The sequence below is a fragment of the Pelodiscus sinensis genome, chromosome 17, assembly GCF_049634645.1.
Source record: "Pelodiscus sinensis isolate JC-2024 chromosome 17, ASM4963464v1, whole genome shotgun sequence".
Taxonomy (NCBI): Eukaryota; Metazoa; Chordata; order Testudines; family Trionychidae; genus Pelodiscus; species Pelodiscus sinensis.
Window position 1 is genome coordinate 33,173,451 of NC_134727.1, and position 18,595 is coordinate 33,192,045.

General features: G+C 42.3%; 1 protein-coding gene across 7 annotated transcripts in view; it reads right to left on the bottom strand.

Annotated features, from left to right (window-relative positions):
* Positions 1-1,745: 1,745 nt before the first annotated feature.
* Positions 1,746-18,595, bottom strand: part of MAPK9 (mitogen-activated protein kinase 9) — a 57,943-nt gene continuing 41,093 nt past the window's right edge. For 5 of the 7 annotated variants that reach the window (XM_075900496.1, XM_075900491.1, XM_075900492.1 and 2 more), the window contains 2 exons: positions 17,713-17,784; positions 1,746-10,084 (listed from right to left, as the gene is read on the bottom strand). In XM_075900496.1, the coding sequence (XP_075756611.1) occupies positions 9,942-10,084; positions 17,713-17,784 (215 nt within the window). In that variant the 3' untranslated portion in view covers positions 1,746-9,941. Of the gene's footprint in view, positions 10,090-14,464; positions 14,531-17,712; positions 17,785-18,595 lie in introns of all 7 variants that reach the window. The other 2 variants (XM_075900493.1, XM_075900494.1) reach the window with 2 other exon arrangements.

An 18,595-nucleotide genomic window follows, 5' to 3' on the forward strand; every position in this document is an offset into this window, starting at 1 on the left:
GGCCGCGTGCAAAGGGGCTGAGAGCCACATGTGGCCTATGGGCTCATGTTGAGTAGCCCTAACAGAGGGTGTGTTGTCCATGAATGGTTCTGCCCTTTATAAGGGGAAGGAAGCGAGCGCATGCTTGTGGATAGCCCTGAATTCCAGGAGGTTGATATGGAGGTGCATCTCGAGTTGAGAACATCTGCCCAGTACTGTTCTCATTCCACAGTGGGCACCCCAGCTCAGAAGCGATGCATCAGTCGTGATCGCTACTGATGGGTCTGGACGATGGAAAGGTACACCAGCTAGCAGATTGCTTGGAAAGGTCCACTAGTTGAGAGACTGTAGTACTATTGGTGGAAGCGTGAGGTGATTCACGAGGTTTGTGACAGTACATGTTCCCAACCGACACAGGCAGGACTACAGGCAGCTCATATTTTGTCTTGCGAAATAAGACAATGGCTGTGGCTGCCATCTGTCCCAGCATTTGAAGATACGTGCATGCTGTGGTGAAGGGAGTATGTTTGACTCCCCTGATAAGGTTGCATACTGTTTGGAATTGTTGCTTTGGCTGTCACTTTTGGGTAGGCTGTAAGGTAGATTTCTGGATATTTATAAGGAGGCCCCGTTGCAAGTACTTTTTAACTCTATAAATTGTGATGGGAGTTAAAACTGAATAGTATTAAGGTTTATATTTTACAAAGTACAGGGCTGTGCAGACAGTGCTTCCAGGAGTACTTGATTACTGATCACTACAATTTGTCTCTCACTGTACATTTTCCACCTGGAAATAATATCCAATTGCTCTTAACATTTCATGCTGTTTTAGCTAATCAGGAGAAAACAGCTGCAAGCAGTTTCACTAGAGTTTCATACTATTAATGTTTGCATTTCAGAACCACTAGTTAACTGCAATTTACAATAATTCATTTTTGTCGTACAAAATGATTGGAAATGAATACTTCTCTAGTGCAACATTTCACAGTAATGTGTACCTTCAAAGCAAGAAAACTGAAGTAAAAAAGACAACACTGCTGCAGTAAATAAAACAGGCTTCTCACATATTTTAAGTTCACATATTTATTTGAAATTTTACAAGTGTCTTTAGTATTGATGTTCTAAAATAAGACTTAAAAAAACCACTTAGGAAACCAAGTTTTAGATGCGGCTACAGCTTCCTTGAAATAAGTCTGAAAACAAGGAGTGACTTGCTATCAGTAAAAAATATATTTTAATGTTTTTGAAACCAAAATCCAGCATGAAACAAAATAGCCACTACCATTACACAGACCATTTCCCTGTTGTACAAGCATCAAGAATGAGATATGGCAATCAAATCTCAATGTATCAGGCTGCAGTGGGCAATAATTTTTGCAGGGGGGCCACCATGAATTTTGGTACGTGGTTATAGGCAGGCTCCACTCCTAGAAGGGGCGGGGCTGAGGACTATCCTCCTTGAGATTTGTCTGGGGCTGGAGGCTTTGAAGTAAAAACACAACAAAGGGCTCACGGATCCATCGCTAACACATTGCCTGGCAGCCACCCAGCGTTGCTGCTGCAGTTTTAAGGGCTTGATGCTCCGACCCCTGTTGAGGAAGCGCTGTGATTGGGAGCCATTTAAATAGGATCCTGCTGCCTGAGCCATGGCCTAAAAAATTTGGTGGCATGGGTAGAGATGTTAGCGAATAGTTGACTACTCAACTACCCCATCAGCTTATGCTTACCAGGTAGTTGAGTGAAGTATTTAACTACTTGCTTTTCCCCCCCCCGCTTTTTGCCTCTGTATGAGAGGCAGCAAAAGCACCAGGGAGGGGGAGGGGGGGGGGAAGAGAGACAGGAGCCAGTGCTGGGAGGAGCTGGCTTAAAAGCCAGTTCCCCCCAGCCCCATTTTCATTGTGCCGTCTCCCCCTCCCTTGCTGTCTCTCTGAGGTAGCAGGGGAGATAGGAGTGGCTGCTCTGTCAGCAGCCCCTGCCCTCAGGGGTCCCAGTGGGGAGCTGGGCCTCCCCATGGATAGGGGCTGCTGCCACCAAGCAGCCCCTGTTCATGCTAGCTGGGGCTGGCAGCCCACAATGGCTGCTCTGGCAACAGTCCCTGGCCATGGACAGCCCTGGCTGCCATGAACAGGGGCTGCTGCCAGAGCAGCTTCTGTTTGCGGTGGCCAGGGCTTGCTGCTGCCAGAGTAGCCCCTCCTGTGGACAGCCATGGCCACTGCTAGATTCAGCGTGAACCAGGACTGAGCAGTCCCAGCTCACACTGGTCCGAGATGCTTTGCCAATGCATTTTAATTGTAAGAAGAGAAACCGGGCTCGCTACATTTAAAACGCAGAGCTGCAGCACGGTTGGCTCCCAGAGTCGGTGCAAGCCAGGACTGCTCAGTCCCAGCTCCAGCCAGCTCTGGGAGCTACCCCTGTTGCAGATCTGCAGAGTGGCCCCTTATCGACTAATCGTGTAGTCGACAATACAAATTGTATCAACTACACAATTAGCCAGATAACAGCAATTTAACACCCTTAGGCATGGGTAGCAGGATATAAATAGAAAGTGGTCAGATGAAGTCCACAGGCTGGATCTGGCCCAGCCCCATATTAGGCAGAATAGGCCACTTTATGTATCTGTACAGTTAGACTTAAAAGCACATCTGTTTTGAAATAACACACTATAATGGAATTAAAATAAAGGCCATAAATTCTGAACAAGATATATGCTAGGGCTTGATGCTATTTTTTGTGATAATTGGTAAACCTGTAGGAATGACCAATAACATGCACATTTTGGTGGGAGTGAACACAGATGAAGACTTTGACAAAATTCTTAGAGAAAAAATTTCAAAATTTGATTAGGCAAGTGTTAAAATATCTACATCAAAAACACCTTATACAGAACATTCTCACAAAAATTACACCAGCTGAAACTAAGCAAATACAAACACCTTATGCTTGTGACTGAAACCAGGAAAATCCAGGAAATTCTGTTAAGGCTAATACTTCATTTTCAACACATTCAGTCACTGCAGACTGAATTTCCTGGACTCGACAGTTTGAATAAAAAGCAGTTTAAAAAACAAACACACACGATGTAACGAACCTGCATTTGGTGTTCATTTCTTTCTTGCTCAAAACCTAAAATGGAATCTATTAAAATCCTTGTAATTTTATCTATAGACCAGAAAGGCATCATTGTATTGGACAAATCATACTATAAATTACTTCGTGTTTGTCTCTATTTAAGCACACCTCTTGCAAAAAAGTTCGATACGCCACTTTAAAAAAAAAAAAAAAGAGTTCTGTATGATAACAAGAGATACACATTGTACTGAGTTTTATTTTTAGAAGTATTTTATTCATCTAATAAACCAGGTGTGGGGTACCTTTTTTGGGGCAGGGACCACTGACCCACAGAAAAATTAATCAGGGCTGCATACAAGTGAGAAGCACAAAAAACAAACAAACAAACAAACAAAAAAAAACCCTTCACTGCTGTGGCCCCCAACTGAAGAGCAAGATACTCCCCACACTGCCGTTGCCCTCCAGAGTCTAGACGGGCCCAGCCTAGAAGATCTGTGTGTGCGCTCCAGCCCTGCAGTGGGCAGCAGGGGAACTGGAGCACCAGTGCAGGCTCCCCAATGCTGGGGGAGGGGGCGCTCTGAACTTGGGGGCTGGATCCAGGCAAATTGGGGGTGGGCCTGAGGTTCCCTATTCCTGCAATAAACTAATGGCTCCAAAGAGGCATTAACCTATTATGGAAATGTAAACTGTAATAATTTTTCTGAATTTTATCTGAAAAAGTTACACACACATAAGTCAGCCATTTGAAAATGTATAAATATATAAAAAAACCCAGAAGTGACCGCCACATTGCTAATTTGCCAATTTCATTAAAAAAAATTAGCACAAATCCAAGTATCTGAAATTCACAAAAATATTGCACACATATATAACCTTTAAGTTACCATTTTTTCCCTTATAAGACAGGTGTGAGCACATGCAATGTGCTACTATAATTCTCCAAAATTTTTGCTTCATTTCCATAACATGGAGATCAAAAATACTATCATCATTATTTCTCAGCTATCATGCCTTCACATGGCACATAAGAAAAGAAAATAAGGCTCTTGTTGATTATTGTTCCCAGATGATGATACTCTAATCCCCATTGGAAGGATCAGTGCCACTCTCCACAGAATAAATTTCTTAGAAGCAGGAATTATGCCTGCGTGTGTGTTTGTGCATCACCAATCAAAATAAAGCCTTGATCTTGATTAGGGAGTATGGACATGATCATAAAACAGCCCTCCTCTGAATCATAGCATGCATTAATAGCCTCTGGTTTCAATCACAGGACTAATGTTCTTAGCTGATTCTGCTATTAGAATGAAGAAACCCTAACATCTATATAACCAGTGGCTGGGCAACCATGCTGCTAATTAAACCATTTTAGATCTTGGGAAATGATGCTTGCTAATTGACATTTTACAGTGCATTAAGTTTTAACCATTTAAAAAAAAAGTAAATTTTTAAATCTCTGAAGATAGTTTATGTTTAAAGTATGATGCTGATTCAACCTGAATGACAGGATCACAAAGGAACATGAAGGTTTGCAACATATTAAACAGTTTTAACATGCAAAAAACAATGTAAAAACAGAATGTGAAGGTTGTGTTTAGAAGAATCTTAAAGTGCTTCAATGCTGCAATTAAAACTTTTGTTGTGCAAAACTGCAAGCACCTTTTCAAAAATTAAGCAGCAATATGACAGAGTAAAATCTTAAATATTAAATACATATTCAATATTCTGCTTTTGAATTTCAGGACCAAACTAGCTTACCACATATTCAGTAACAGAGCCCAAAAGAAAAATCTTCTGATTTGATTTTGTATTTGATCTTTTTAAGCATACATTTTGATTATATAGAAACACAGCAAATTTGTGGGATTGAAATCCTCATGCAGAATTACAGCTACAAAAATAAATATTATCTTAGATAACACAAAGGTTGGTTGCCTCTCCATTTTCTTCTAATACAAATATTAAGAGAAAAGTCTGCTTTCTTAAAACATATTAACATCATTTAGCTCAAAAGATTTTCAGCATGCATAAGTAGGCATAAGAGGAGGTTTGATTTGATACAGCTGTGTAGTAAGTTATAGTGATTTCTAAATATGCATTATGTGATGGACAATCTAAAATAATATATAAGATAATGAACCAGAATACATTTACTTCTGCCATATCCCCAGTATCAAATGAAGTCAAGGGCATTCACGGAGAAGTAATGAAATAACCAAGACCAGGTAATCAGCTATAGGAAAAAAAATAAAGTCAAAATTCTGCATTTGGATGGAAAGTGCACACAACAAGTTAAATTAAAATGTGAGCCAAACAGTGCTCAGCTCAGGAAAGAATCTGGATTCAAGTATCCAGGATCACTAAGTTTAGCATCAAGCCCTCATAGAATCCATTTTATATATAAGTAACACTTAAAGACACTCAGTGTTTCTTCACTTAAAAGTACTTCTATTCAAAGTTTCACAATTCAAATGAAACATCCCAATACAAACTATATTGCTGGAAGACTGAACCTATCTGCCTACTTGGTACTAAGTTCAGTAAAGATTTGTCTGCACTTGAGCACCTGAGGAATTTTCTAGGAATTTACAATGTATGCCAAATCAGTACAGTGCACTTCTACCATTTTGAAATGGGTCACTCTTGGACAATGAACATATACATTGTATTCTGAAGTTCTAAATCCCATGCTATTCCTAAATCATAAGTTTGACAAGAGTTAAGTAAAACCAGATCCAAAATGGAAAATGATTTAAAATTAAGTCGAGGTCCATCTAAAAGCTTTTTTTTTTTAAATATAAAGAAAAGATTAATAAATTGAAGGAGGAATCATATTTTTACGAATTTTGAATAAACCAGCACACACTCTTAGGATTTAAAAGACCACCACCACCACTTCCACAAAACAATCTGGTCCCTACAGTTTTTGTATTTTCACAACCAACTAGTCAACAATTTCTAGATGAGTCTGAGGGTACATCTACGCTACACTGTTATTTTGAGAAAACTAGCATTATTTCGAAATAACAATGTAAGCGACTACCCTGCCATTCTGTTATTTCAAAATAAATTTGAACTAATGGACGGCTTATTCCAAAATCCATAAACCTCATTCTACAAGGAATAATGCCTGTTCCGAAACAGCTATTTTGAAATAAGTTGCATGTAGATGCTCCACAACTGCTATTTCGAAATAGCCCCTCACCAGGGCCATTCTAAGTTATTCCTCCCCTGTGCCTCCTGGGGGCTCCAAATCGAGATAGCATATTACGGAAACCTGTCGGACTAATTTTGAGGCTTTCTTGCAGTGTAGACGTGCTATTTTGGAATAACTATCCGGAATAGCTCTTTTCCAAATAAGCATGCAGTGTAGACATACCCTGAGTTTATCTGGGCTTGCCTTCTTTGATAAGGAAGTTTAAATCCTTACCAGAAATAGGTTAAATAAATTTGAAAAGCTTGCTTTTACAATGGTTAGAAAGGTATATTTTATGTGATCTGTGCAGACAAACCTTATTTTGACACAGTGTTTTTTAAAAACCTAACAAAAAGAAAATCTTTCATATCAAAGAATTTCCTCAAAGCACATTCTACAGACTGCTCACTCAGCTTTCAAAATGGTTGGTTTCTTAGTTCAGTCATGTTTTTGAGGAAAAGCGATATGAGCACAAATAAAATGAAATCAATCTTTTAAAATCACTCCATTTCTGCAATGCCATTCAGTTACTCAGTGTTTACATAATTAAAGTGTGGTTTAAATCTGAACCATTATCCTCTTCTACTTTCAAGTGAGCAGTTAAGTATAAGAACTGTAACTAAATTTGATCATTTCTTTTTAAATAGTGCATGTGTGTGTGTGTATTTGAAAGAGAGACGCAGTGTAAACACTGGCGGTAGAGTCTGTCATACAGAAAGGCAACATTCATGTTCATAGATTCAGTTGGGTTGTTTACTCTCTCCCTCCCCCCCTCCCCACACACACTTATAAATGCTAAACATGAAGTGCAGAAAACTGGTCAACTGTACAGGCCCTCCCTGGTCTGGCACCCTTGGGACCTGAGTTGTTCTGAACCATGGAGTTTGCTGGACCAGGGGAGGACAAGACTCTGGTGGCTGCTCTGGTGGGAGCAGGGAGCCAGTGGCAGCCTCAGCCCCACCACACAGGGGCTGGGAGCCCACAGCCTGTCCCAGCAGAAGCTCTGGGGGCTGGGGGCTGCTCCAGCCTGGCTGGAGTGGTCCCCTACCCAGATCCCACTTAAACTAATGTTTCAGCGGTTAACCGCTTAGCTGGTTATCTGGGATTTTGCATCACTAATAGAAAGCTTAACACACTGCATAATCTTGAAAATGACAAGTCCAGCAGGTCATTCCCAGCTGTTAATAGATATCAAAATATCCAGCAAGAACTTTTAGAGACAGGGCCAGACCAATACTGGCAAACAATAACTTACTAATAACTCATTTATGTTATTACTAAGGTAGCTTAATTGTATTTGCTATGTAGCAGTACTGTGCCATGCCCTTTATGGCTCAGAAATAGTGGAAAAGCAATTCTTAAGCAATCTTAGTGATAAGTTGCATCATTTTGCACATTCATTCTATTATTTCAAAGTTCTTTGAAAACAATAAAGCCAAGATTTTCAAAAACCTGAACCTGCATCCTTTGAAATTAAGGCTCCTTAAAAAGGTACCTCAAAAAGCACAAGTCATGTCTGAAAGTTTTGGCCTGCATAGCTAATCCTACATGCAATCAGTAAAGAAACACCATGTCTGGAAAAACCCAGTCATTTTTTAATCAACACACTGGAAGAGAGAGAGCATACCTTCAATTTTTTCCCACTAAGTGAACAGAGTGGAAGTTAATCACAAGATAATTTAAAATCACCAGAGCTCATTCTATATGCTAGGTGTGTTTGAACATTAACACCACCAAACACAGAGATAAAGAAGCAACTGTATTGTGTAAGAACACAATAAGCATTTTTACCAAAGGTTCACTCTAATGACAAAATAAAACCTGGCAAATTTTGAACATTTCACTGGAAACAAAATAATAAATAATATATCTGTACTTTTAAGTAAAAAAAAAAAAATCTAAAAAAGTACTTGTTAAAAAAAAATCAAAATGCTAGATTTACTTCCTACAGGTTATATCACTGAGATACTTCTGTCCAATTTCCTGATAAATTTACATGTACAGCAAATTAAAGTATTTAAAAACATTTATAGGGACACACTGCATTCATAGAAAAACTTCTAACTTGCAGATCATAACCAAGAGCATACAAAATCATGGACAAATCTTTTTCCTTTCCCAAATAGTACACTGACCAATTCAGCTCTGTAATGTAATGGTTCAGTGAGAAAGTCACATGATTTATTTTCAGATTTAAAGAGAACGTAACAACTAAATATAATGCTATTATGAAAGCAGTACGTTTTGCCTTAGACATTTTTCATTACTATTTTAGTTATATAGTTTAATCATAACAAATGTACACAAAGATTCTTTAGCAAAGCATTTCTTACACTTGTGTGTTTCAAAGCAAACATGCTTTGTTTGCAAATATGCAACTGCATAATATTTGGTAATTTAAGCACTATTCTACTGTACACACATTTGCTAATAATTCAAATATTTTGCAATGCAAGAGGCAATGTTTGTATTCTTTAAATCTGAAAACTCTATTGATAACCTCTGTTAAAACAGAAAGAAATCTTCACTGCAAACAGCCTTCCTCTCCTGGGGTACCTTGTTAAAAATGTACACAGACTGCTTTTTTAAACAAAAAAAGAACATTTCTAATTTGGACATAGAGTTTAGCTCTATGGATCATATAAGAAATATTTAAGAAAATCAGTTGTCAAGTCAGTCAAAAGGACTATCAAAATTTAGAAGTGTTCATATTGTAGAATAGTTCCATAAAGAAGATTAGACAAAAAAATTATGCAACTATTCCAGGGGTCACTTAGGTTTCAAGGCTCCCCACTGTCTTTGCATTTTATCAGATTTTGCATTGAGACACAAGTAGTAACTAAGGGAGAAGCTCCACAGGAGTCCTTTTTGTTCTTGAAAGAAAACGTAGGGAAAGGGTAGTTTCTTAATGTTTTTATTCATAAAGATCAAAATAATGTATTAGCCAGAAAATAAGGAAATAATTTAACACTTCATTCATTTAAAGAGACATGACTTCATCAAACTAACCCAGTCTATTTCCCACTAAAACACAACTAAAAGACGTTCAGAGAAGCATAGTTGCATTCATATGTAAAATATGAAATGATTGCTATGCTATTTGAAGGTCACAAGTTTGTTTCTTCTACAAGAAGATATACAGAATTATTGTGAGGTGAGAAGAGAAAGGGCTTAATAGGAAAAAAAGTGCTATGTGGAAGAACAATTGCCCCTTGAATACAGTACTAACATGTCCGATATGTAAAGTAACACACACAAAAAACATATTGGAGTTAAATAGCACAAACTTCTGCAGTCATATTTAAGCAAATTATATGGATGCTATACATTCAAAAAATCCACTGCAGGCTAAGTCTATGCAAAAATGTATTGACCGTGTGTGTTACAGAAGTCTACTGAACAAGACAGAAGGTCCATCAGCTTACTCATATCTACTGTAACTGCTCACCTGAAATAGGCTGAAATAAAAAAGCCTATAGTCATGTCTAAACTGTAATTTTTTTCTTTAGACATTGCTTTCATTTTACAACATTAAGCAGGGATTCTTACTACAACTGAGTAAAACACAGGCATTAATTTAGTAGAACATGCAGAATATGGAGTTTCTCTACTTGGTTCCATTAACTTACAGGCAATTCAGGCCAATGGAAACAAGGGTTCCCCCTCCCCCCAATGTTACGTCTCCAATCCTGGCTAATCATCGGCATCCTTCAAGGGGTCCCGTCAGGGCATCAATGCTGCTGTCGGTATCTGAAGCCAATGTTTGCTCTGTTGACATGGATGAAATGTCATTGATAGATGACGACTGGGAAGGGCTGGTGTTGCTATTCACTGCTGCATCTGTGCTAAGTAAACCAAACATAATAAAATCTGAGGCAAGACATTATTGCAAATATAAACAACATAGCTTTAGGATTCTTAGTATTTCCTCTCTCAGAATACACAACATGTTACAATTATAGGGTATGTCTACACTTGCTCCCTATCTTGAGATAGGGATGCAAATGCAGTGTACTGAAAGTGCTAACGAAGCACGGGATTTAAATATGAGGAGTATGAAGAGTAACAGTTATTTTGAGAGAAGGGTTTTCTTCTTGAAATAACGCTGCTACACAGGGTGTTTTATTTTGCAATAATGCGATTTTGAAATGGCAGCCGGACACGATTATGCTAATTAAGCATGGGATATTTAAATCCCACGCTTCATTAGCAATTTCGGTATACTACATTTGCATCCCTATCTCGAGATAGGGAGCAAGTGTAGACATACCCATATTTATTAAGAGACTATCCAAGTTAGCTCAAATTTTTAGTTACCGTATCTGTGTAAAATACATGTAACAATGTGCATTGTTCCTCCAAAAAGAATACTGTACTTTCTTTTAAAAAAAACCCAGCAGCTCATCACTTTTGAGCAAAATTAGAAGAGCAAACAAGTCTGCATTCATTTCAGATAAGCAAATTTTAGTTTTACATTTCCACGGTGTTATAAAGAGTAGGGAAACATTGTTCCATCCCCTTATGACTAGAACCCTGCACGGATGCAAAATTTGTATCTGCATCTGTATCCACAAAAATACGCTGTGAATATGTACGCTGACATCGTGGCTGTGGATACCCACTGATATCTGAAAATATGAAGGGTTCTAGATACAAAATTTATTTCCACATCCACATGAACTTCAATATCCACATCTACGAATGTAGATACTTGCGGATTTACAGCAGATATTCATGAACTTGCAGGTCTCTACTTATGACATCTCATTTTGTCATTTTTATATGTTTAAATAATTTATAACATTATTCTGTGAGAAGGGAAGATGTCAATTTCACTCTTAACAGTAATGTTTTTTGCATTACCTATTCACATCAGAAAATTTAATATTTGTCAGTACAGTCAAAGCATACAACAGGTATCTCGTATCTCCCAGAACAGATAGGATTACTAATTTTTACAACCACCTAAAAGAGAACAAGACAACCTCTTTAGGTGGAAGTACTACTATCTGGTTACTAAGGCTTGGTCCTTTAAAGAGAATGCATTCTGTGATATTTAGCATTTCAGACAGAGCAAAGGGTCATGTGACCTGAAATGGGGGTGACGTGTGGCTATGCAAGGACAATATAACAAGCAGAATGTGCTCAGAGCAGAGAGCCTCATGTGGAGAAAGTATCAGGGCAGACTCCAAAGTTGGTTAGAAGACACCAAAGAAAATGTCCAACAGTAACCTGTAGGAAATATGAAGTACTGGAAAGCTCAAGCAACAGAGCCAGGCTTAGTAGTGGGAGGTCCAGGGATGTTACCATGTAGTCAAGTACACAATTAACCGATAAGCCTGGGTTTATTGGTTAATCTTATTAACCACACACAATCCCACCCCTTGCTGCCTCTGTATCAAAGGCAGTAAGGAGGGAGGGGGAGCAGGAGCCGGTGCTGTGGGGAGCCAGCTGCTGCCTGCCCTGGCACCACAAGGAAGCACTCTCTCTGCACTGGTTTGCAGGCTCCACCTGTCATTCCCACTGGCTAGGAATTTCAGCCAATGGGAACAATGGGGGTGGTACCTGCCAGTATGGTGGTACAGGGCCATCTGAGCTCTCTTCCCCAGAGCTGCACCAGGTGGACATACCCCTGCCCCCTCCCACACCCATCCCCAACTGCCTCCCGCACCCCTCTTCCTACCCAGACCACCCCCCACAACCTCAGCCTTCTCCTTCACACTTCCTTCTGGCCAGAACCCCACACCCTACCCTCCTACCCCCAACCTGCTAGCCAGCAGCCCCCCTTCCACACTGAACTTTTCAGCCCCTCCCCAGAGCCTAGGGGTCCCCACAAAATCTACTACCTCTGTCCTAGTTTCCATTTTTTATATGACTCCTTTTTTATTTTGAGATCATGCAAGATCTCCTTGTTAAGCCAAGCTGGTCTTTTGCCATATTTTCTGTCTTTCCTACACAGCGGAATTGTTTGCTTTTGGGCCCTTAACAATGTCCCATTGAAATACTTCCAACTCTCCTCAGTTGTTTTTCCCTTCAGTCTTGCTTCCCATGGGACCTTACCTACAAGTTCTCTAAGCTTATCAAAATCTGCCTTCCTGAAATCCATTACCTCAATTGTGCTGGTCTCCCTTCTACCTTTCCTGTGTATAGCCTGCAGAATTGTTTTACACACCATACCTCACTTATCTCAGTTTTCAGCTCATAGCATATTTATCACTTGGTTTGGCAGTTTCTTTTAGAATGAAATAAAAACTGTTCATACCTTCCCCAAGAAGATAAAAGGGGCATTTCCCTGAACAGATTTACTGTAAAATGTAGGGATGTAGAAGAGCTTATCGGGTAGTCAAGTCAACTACTCCCATCCCCCCTCCCTTTTGCTGCCTCCGATATAGAGGCAACAAGGGGAGGAGCAGGGGCTGGGGGGAGCTGGCTTAAAAGGCTGTTCCTGCTAGCACCATCTGTGCAGTGTGTGGGGGGGGGAAGCAGGGGTGCAGTGCGGGACCTGGTGTTCACGCCAAGTCCCATGCTGCGGCTCTACCTTTTAAATGTAGTAAGAGCTGCCCTCTTTTTACTACATTTAAAAGGCAAAAGCACACCAGTCCAGACCCAGCGCAAGCCGGGACTTCTTCAATCTTGGCTCGTGCCAGGTCCCATACCTATCCCCGCTGTGGCTCTGCAGTTAACTGTAGCAGAAGTCTGGCTGCCTGCATGTCCAGCTCCTACTACATTTAAACAGCAGAGCCGCAGCAGCCCCTTATCAACTAATTGTGTACTCAATACAAACTGATTCGAGTACATGTTTAGTCATTTACAGGCAGTCCCCAGGTTACGTACAAGATAGGGACTGTAGGTTTGTTCTTAAGTTGAATCTGTATGTAAGTCGGAACTGGCATCAGCCGCTGCTGAAACTGATCAGTTTCAACAGCTGCTGAATCTGGACACCAGTTCCACTTACATACAGATTCAAGATAAGAACACCAGGCGTCCCCAAGTCAGCTGCTGCTGAAACTGATCAGCAGCTGATTCCAGGAAGCCCAGGGCAGAGCAACTCTGCCTCGGGCTTCCTGTAGTCAGCTGCTGGTCAGTTTCAGCAGCGGCTGACTTTGGGACGCCTGGGGCAGAGCATCTCGGGTGCTGCTGGCTTGGTCCAGTAGCGCGGCTGCTCCTCGGAGCTACTGGACCAACCCAGCAGCACCCCAGCTGCTCTGCCCCAGGCATCCTGATTCAGCCACTGCTGAAACTGATCAGCAGCTGAATCAGGACGCCTGGGGCAGAGCAGCTCGGGTGCTGCCGGGTTGGTCCAGTAGCGCCAAGAAGTGGTGCTGCGGGACCAACCGGCAGTGCCCCACCTGCTCTACCACAGGCCCCCGGCTTTGCTCCATGTCTCCCTGGTCTGCTGGGGGGGCACTAGCTGCGTCCCCCCCCAGCAGACCAGGGAGACGTGGAGCAAAGCTGCGGAGGACCCGGGCCGAACCGTGGCGCTTCCAGATCAGCGCTGCGGTCCGGCCCAGGTCCTCCGCGGCTTTGCTCAGTGTCTCCCTGGTCTGCAGACCAGGGAGACGCTGAACAAAGCGGCGGAGCACCCAGCAGGACCCGCGCCGCTTCCAGCTGATCTGGAAGCAGGCGCGGGTCCGGCCCCGGGTGCTCTGCTGCTTTGCTCTGCCAGCAGACCAGGGAGACGGGGAGCAGCTTTTCTCGCCCCGGAGAAGGCGGGCGGCAGGACCAGGCGTCCCACTGCTCTAGTTCTCCGGGGCGAGAAATCCCCGTTCGTAACTACGGATCCGACATAAGTCGGATCCGCGTAACTCGGGGACTACCTGTACTCGCTATTTAACATCCTTAGTAAAATGTAAGGTCTTCGCTGGAATTAACTGTGACTAAATGTCTTCCTGTGGCAGAATGTGACCATTTCAGCCTTTTGAACAGACCATAATACAAGCTTCTGAATTTACAAGTGAATTTAAATCTATGTAAGGTATCCAGCTAAGAAAAAGGATATAAAGCAAACTTTCTAAAGCAGAACAGAAGAGCAAATGAAGCTGTTTCCCAGGAAAAATACAGACACAACACAATGGGTTTATGAAAAATACAGCCAAATTTGAAGTCTACCTGCTTTTCACCTATGCTGTTTCTAATATTATTTATTAAGACAAAGGGCAAGGATAATAAATTATTAGCTTATTATTTATAAATATGGGAAACTAAGTAAAAAGGATTTACCTGCACTTGCTTTGTCTTAGGATTCAGAATCTGTCAAATCACTACCCTAATTAAACAAATTAGTTCCTAAGAACAATAAAAGGATAACGGTGAATACAGCAGATATAGACAAGAAATAGGGCAAAAGTTCTTCTTCAGTTTTTTATAATTTGCTAACAAAATCATTACTACCCACCTTACTTACAAGGACAACACAAGAATCCTGCCAAACTCTGAATAGAGAGATTGAAACACTGCTGCAAATTTCTTCAGTGCACTGGACATTTTTCCATTACAAAACCATTGCAGATGTTAGCTATTGAATTAAAACCATTAAGTAGTACAGGTGTGCTGTTTTCTAAAATACCACTATGTATTTATGGGTATGTCTACACTACAAAGTTAGTTCGAACTAACGGACATTAGTTCGAACTAACTTTAATAGGTGCTACACTAGCGCTCCGCTAGTTCGAATTTGAATCGAACTAGCGGAGCGCTTAGTTCGAACTAGGTAAACCTCATTTTACGAGGACTAACGCCTAGTTCGAACTAGCTAGTTCGAACTAAGGGCTGTGTAGCCCTTTAGTTCGAACTAGTGGGAGGCTAGCCCTCCCCAGGTTTCCCTGGTGGCCACTCTGGCCAACACCAGGGAAACTCTATTGCCCCCCTCCCGGCCCCGGACCCCTTAAAGGGGCACGGGCTGGCTACGGTGCCCGTGCCAGGTGCAAGCCTGCCAGCACCCAGCTAGCAGACCCTGCACCTGGCACGGCACAGAGCCACCCACCCGATGCCCCCCAGCCCTCCCCCTCTTGCCGGGACCAGGCTGGCGGCTCCCGGGAGCTTGCCCTGGACCGCAAGAGGCGGGCACCTTCCTGGGCTAGTGCGGACATCGTGGACCTCGTCCACGATCTCCGCACTAGGCACAAGAAAGTGGCTGTCTAGGGCAGGAGAGCTGCCAGCCTGGCCACCCAGGACCAGGTGTGCATGAAAATCAAGGGGGTCCACTGAGACCCCCGACACTGAGCCCTGAGCTTACAATGGCCGTCCTGGGTCAGACCAAAGGTCCATCTAGCCCAGTAGCCTGTCTGCCGACAGCGGCCAACCCTAGGGACCCTGGAGGGGATGGACCGAAGACAGTGACCAAGCCATTTGTCTCGTGCCATCCCTCTCCAGCCTTCCACAAACTTTGGGCAGGGACACCACTCCTACCCTCTGGCTAATAGGACTCCATGGACCCAACCTCCATGACTTGATCTCACTTCCCTTTAAACTCTGTTCTAGTTGTAGCCTTCACAGCGTCCTGCAGCAAGGAGTTCCACAGGTTAACTATTTGCTTTGTCAAGAACAACAACTTTCTCTTACTAGTTTCAAGCCTGATACCCATTCCTTTCCTTTGGTGTCCTCTAGTCCTTCTTTATGGGAACTCAGGAAGAACTTTTATGAATGCACCCTCTCCACCCAACCCCTGCTTTTAGAGACCTCTATCCTGTCCCCCCTCCGTCTCCTCTTTTCTAAGCTGAACAGTCCCAGTCTCTGTAGCCTTTCTTCATCTGGGACCTGTTCCCAACCCCTGATCATGTTAGTTGCCCTCCCCTCTCCCAGCCTTTCTCTTCCCCTCTCCCACCTCCTTTTCCCAGTCTCCCCCAGTTTTGTTCAATAAAGACAGAGTCAATGTTGGAAGAAACGTTATCTTTATTTTGTACATCAATAAGAAGGGGGGCTAGGGAAGGGTAAGTGGAAGGAGGTGAGGGAGGAATGGGGTACGAGCCCCCGATGGGGAGGACTGGGCTGGCTCTGCGGGCTTCTGGGGGTGGAAGCTCTCCTGCAGCCCCCCAATTACTCCCTCTCCCCAGATGGCAGCCTGCGGCAAGTGCAGCCGGGCTGATGGCCGAGTGCTGTGATGTGCCCAGTGTGGGCACTCAGGGCACTCCAAGCCAGAACTTCTTTGCAAGCGGGGCACCCCTTAGAACTGTGTGTCCGGGGTGGGGGTCGGGACCCTTTAAGCGCAGCCCTTGGCTAGCCTGAGACAGCATCTCCACGCTCTAAGTCCTCCTCTTATGCCCTGCCGGCACTGCTTCTGGCCATCCTTAAGCCCTGTTCAGAGTCCACTCAATGTGGACTTACTAGTTCGGACTAGCAAAACGCTAGTTCGAACTAGTTTTTAGTTCTAGATGCGTTAGTTCGAACTAGCTTAGTTCGAATTAACTAATTCGAACTAAGTTAGTTCGAACTAGCGCTGTAGTGTAGACGTACCCTATGAGAGGTCACAAGCACCCTTGATTTCAAATGTAAAATGATTTTAATACAATCAATGCAAGGTCATATACAACCCAAGAATGACAGGTTATACCTACAAGACAGGAGACGGTCTTAGAAAGACATGGTTCATAAACAATTAAATCCAAAGCAATCTTTTTTTTTTTTTTTTTTTTTTTTAAACTCCTCCTAGTCATAGAGTGAGATGCGTGTGCATACCCCACACTGAGCAGGAAGAGGGTTAATATTCTGTGAGTAGAGCAAACTAGGCATGTTCCAAGTGCTGGGCTAGAATAAAAGGGAGCAACTCAGCTCGGTCTGGACTAGAGAGAAAGGACCTGCAGCAGGATCTCCAGAGGTGGACCAGCCACATATCCAGATAGTGGGAGCTGGAGACTCACGAGACTGGAATGAGCCTCCAGAGCCTATAGAGCCAAGTGGAGGGACTTGTGCCGTGCAGCTGGAGGATTCTGAAGCCTCTTGGGTCGCCCTACCACCAGAGATGGTAGGCACTAATCCAGGGAAGGCGAGCGAGTAGTATCCCCCACCCGAGTGAGAGACTGGTGTTTTGGTGGGCTTCCCCGCTGATCTAGTGGCGGTGCATCCCCTTCATCTCCTGGGCACTGGCCATTAGGCCGTGCTGCCCTATATCCAAGGGGCAGTTCTCTAGATTCTGGCCAGTAGACTGCACTTTCCTGTGGTGACCAACTGACGTGGGTTACTGACAGATATAAAGTAGTAATATGGGTGTCCACAGACCCCTGTGACTCCCCCCTCTCAGGACAGGGTATGCCTATACCACTATAGGCAGGAAGAACAGCATGTTTCCACAGCTCACTACATAGTCAGTTTGCCTTGCTATGAATCTGGAAGATTTATCAGGACCAAAAGCATTAGACACCGAAAGTTTCTGGCATAACTGGATTATTGATTCTAATTCATGTAAAATGAGAACCTCACCAAACATGTATCAGAGTTGCAGAAAAGATTAAACTATTAAACCAATGACTAACCTGAGGGCTGATCTTTTACCACACCATTCTTGCTTCTTTCTTCCCAATCCATTACTTCTTTGTATATTAATTCTTAAAAAGGTAGGTAGGGAAAAAATAATATTACCAATAAATCCCCTGTGCTTTCAGCCATTTCCTTGTACACTTTTAAAGGGTGCATTTGTACACTGTTTAAAAGGTACACATTCCCATGGAGCAAACAACTGTTATGATGAACAGACTTTGCAAATGTACTTTAAGATTTTAAAAGATTCTCAATCTTTACCAAAAAATAACAGATACACTCAATCACAATGTGATTGAGACTACTTGAGTAAGGGCTACCTCACTTTTTCACCACAAGGTGATATACACAACACCATAAAGAAGGCATATGTAATTGTTATCAGAACACAAAACAGCTTTCATCTTTTTGGGCAAATTACCAATATAAAAGCTACTCAGCAAGGAAAATTGGCATCTTATTATAAATAACCAACTCTGCTAGCAGAACTCCGGTACTAGAACAGATCTGAGATTAGGTACTGTGATTTGGAAGGCAGAAGGTGTATCTGTTTTGAAGATCTCTTGATTAAGAAAAATATAGTAGGCATCCATTATAAATGAAAATTTACATTAGAAGGCTGGTTTCACAAAACAAAAAACTACAGCACTCACCTACCCATAAGGAGAGCTAACAAAATACCAAAAAATACAAATAAAACGTCCATTTAGAAATATGCTACTTTCTTCTCTTTCCAACTGTACTCTATACCAATCTATAAATAATTCCATAACATGACATTTATTGTTTGTTGGGTATTTAATCTTTCATATTGTTGCATGCTGTAATGTATTATCTGATTGGTTCTGATAAATCAGGCAGTGTTGCACTTATACTACA